Here is a 2,294-nt window from a genome sequence, read left to right as displayed (position 1 = left end):
TATAAGCAAATCTATCTTTAGTCATTTATGTAAACACTTTGGAACACTAAAGGCCAGACTTCACATTGTCATTTTACCAAAAGTCAGGTGAACATTTATTACTAAGGCATTAACGTACATCCCAGCAGTCACAAGACAGGAGCTACCAGGTACATATGGCAGTTTCCAGTAGAGTGAATTCAGAGGCAGACTGCAGTGTTCTGAGCAACTTTTCTGTGTTTTTTTTTTTTTTTTTTTTTTTTTAAATAAGAGATTTCACTTTAGCATGTGGAATCACTGAAGGCGAACTCAGACTTCAGGCATAGCGCGTGGAGACATAGAAAGGATTGTACACACAGTTCCTGGAGGGGCTCCAGCCATAGGTAAAAAGCGCTTTACAACGGCAACTTCTGTGAACAAGCTAGAAAAAGCTTACTTTCAAATTGCATACATTTTATCATCTAATACATTAGTGTTCCCTCAGCTCTCCTTCTTGAATTAAGAAAAGGAACACTTTGTGCAATTTTAATTCTTGCTCTCGTAAGCTGTTGTATTAGCTATTTTCCAAAAAGATGTAGCTGTTTTCCAAAAAGATCACCAGAACAAACTATTTAGGTTTTAATAGAGAGGGAGAGGTTATCTTTAGGTGCAAAGTTTGTTGCTCAGGCATTTGCTGACAGCTGATTTTCACCGACTGCTTTCTCTGCTTGCAGTCTTTGGACAGCCTGATCAAGCAAATCCATAGTATCTCTCAGTGTAACATTCAAGGTAAATGGCTTAGGTTTAATGGTCAACCCATAGGTAAAGTCCATTTTAGGGTCCTCATTTGGATTAGCGGTAAAATTGCACTGATGCACCAGTATGGAGGTAAAGAGAAAGAGCTGCACCTTGGATAACTCCTCTCCAATACACCGCCGCTTTCCCAGCGAGAAAATCATCACACTGCTAGTGAGATCTTTATTGATGAACCCATTCTCATCCAGGAATCGCGTTGGATCAAAATCCTCCGGGTTGGTCCATTTTGCTGGATCGTGGTTCACTGACCACTGATTAACGAAAATCACCGTGTCTTTGGGAATGAGGTAGCCCATTATGAAGGTGTTGGTCGTGGTGGCATGTGGGATGGTGACAGGCACGAAGCTGCTGAAACGCATGGATTCATACAAGAAAGCCATGATGTAGGGCAGGTGAGGCTGATCTTCAGCACATGGCAGACGGTCTCTTCCAACAATCCTGTCCACTTCTTCTTGCATTTTAGCCTGTACATTCGGATACCTGTCATTTAAAGTAAGACGTGTGTATATACGTAACACTTTCAAAAGACTTTCTTAAAAATAATTCTTGCTGTAAACATTCTTTTTTTACAGAACCGAACCCCTACCCTAAATAGGGCAGTTTTACCAAAGTTTATATTGTAGGAACATGTGGACCTCGTTGGAAAAATTTGAGAGAAAAAACTAAACTTCCTATGCAATGGTATCATTTTCGATTTGCTCAGTTTGCACTTTAATATCATGTGTAACTGATTATCAACATAAAAAAAAAGGCAACTGTGTTGAAACTGAATATTCTTATCCAGTTTTGAAAAATCATTCTAAAACTAAAATTGCTTGTCTCTTCTAAATATTGTGCTTTCTCTGGGAACAAAAATTTGGTTTTCCAGCTCTGTACATGATTTCTAAAACTTAGCGTGGAGTTTATCACTAGACTTGTTGCGTACCTATGAAAATCTGCAGGTTTTAAACTGAAAAAATCCCTAGTAATAACTGGCAGAATAGCTTTATGAACAGCCCACTCTTAGCCTGTGTATGCCTTTTCTAATTAATAGCAAAATACCTTTTATTTATAATGTATTTTAAGACTGCCTTGAAGTCTGCATCGTTTGGAAGACCACACAGTAACTCGACAAGATCAAACTACTAATAACTTTTGGTTACTTTCTTTTGCTCATCTAAAAGCACACATTCCTCCAAGAAGCCTTTGTTTACTTTAAGTGTTCGAATTTGGCTTCCACGTCCTTGCCTTTCCCCCCTGCAGATATGCACGTTGAATGCTGGGCAAATAGAAAAATGAGGAGAAACCCAGGAGGTTATGTGTACAATGGGCATCATACCCGTAGCACGAAGCGTTAAATATTTGACTTTTTCAAGCAGCCGCTGAGAAGAGCAGGTCTCGTAAACCCACAAATTATGCAGATGATGAAAGAAAAAGCCGGGACAGGCAAGAAAATCGGTGTTGTGCCGCCTTTTCTTAACCCACCTCCCCGGGCTGAGGCTTTCCCCCGGCAGAGCCGGGGCAGGGCGCAGAGGGGGTGT

At 40.3% G+C, this 2,294-nt stretch overlaps 1 protein-coding gene across 1 annotated transcript; it reads right to left on the bottom strand.

Moving 5' to 3' along the window:
* Window positions 1-641: 641 nt before the first annotated feature.
* Window positions 642-1,254, bottom strand: LOC103782367 (cytochrome P450 1B1; the record flags this gene model as incomplete). Its single annotated transcript, XM_008950136.1, has 1 exon — window positions 642-1,254. A coding segment is annotated over one exon (613 nt), but the record flags the coding sequence as incomplete, so codon positions are not given.
* Window positions 1,255-2,294: the final 1,040 nt, after the last annotated feature.

Source organism: Merops nubicus, unplaced genomic scaffold (assembly GCF_000691845.1).
Source record: "Merops nubicus isolate BGI_N331 unplaced genomic scaffold, ASM69184v1 scaffold43071, whole genome shotgun sequence".
In the NCBI taxonomy this organism is placed as follows: Eukaryota; Metazoa; Chordata; class Aves; order Coraciiformes; family Meropidae; genus Merops; species Merops nubicus.
The sequence above is the reverse complement of the archived record's forward strand: the minus strand, read 5'-3'. Positions and strand labels throughout refer to the sequence as shown.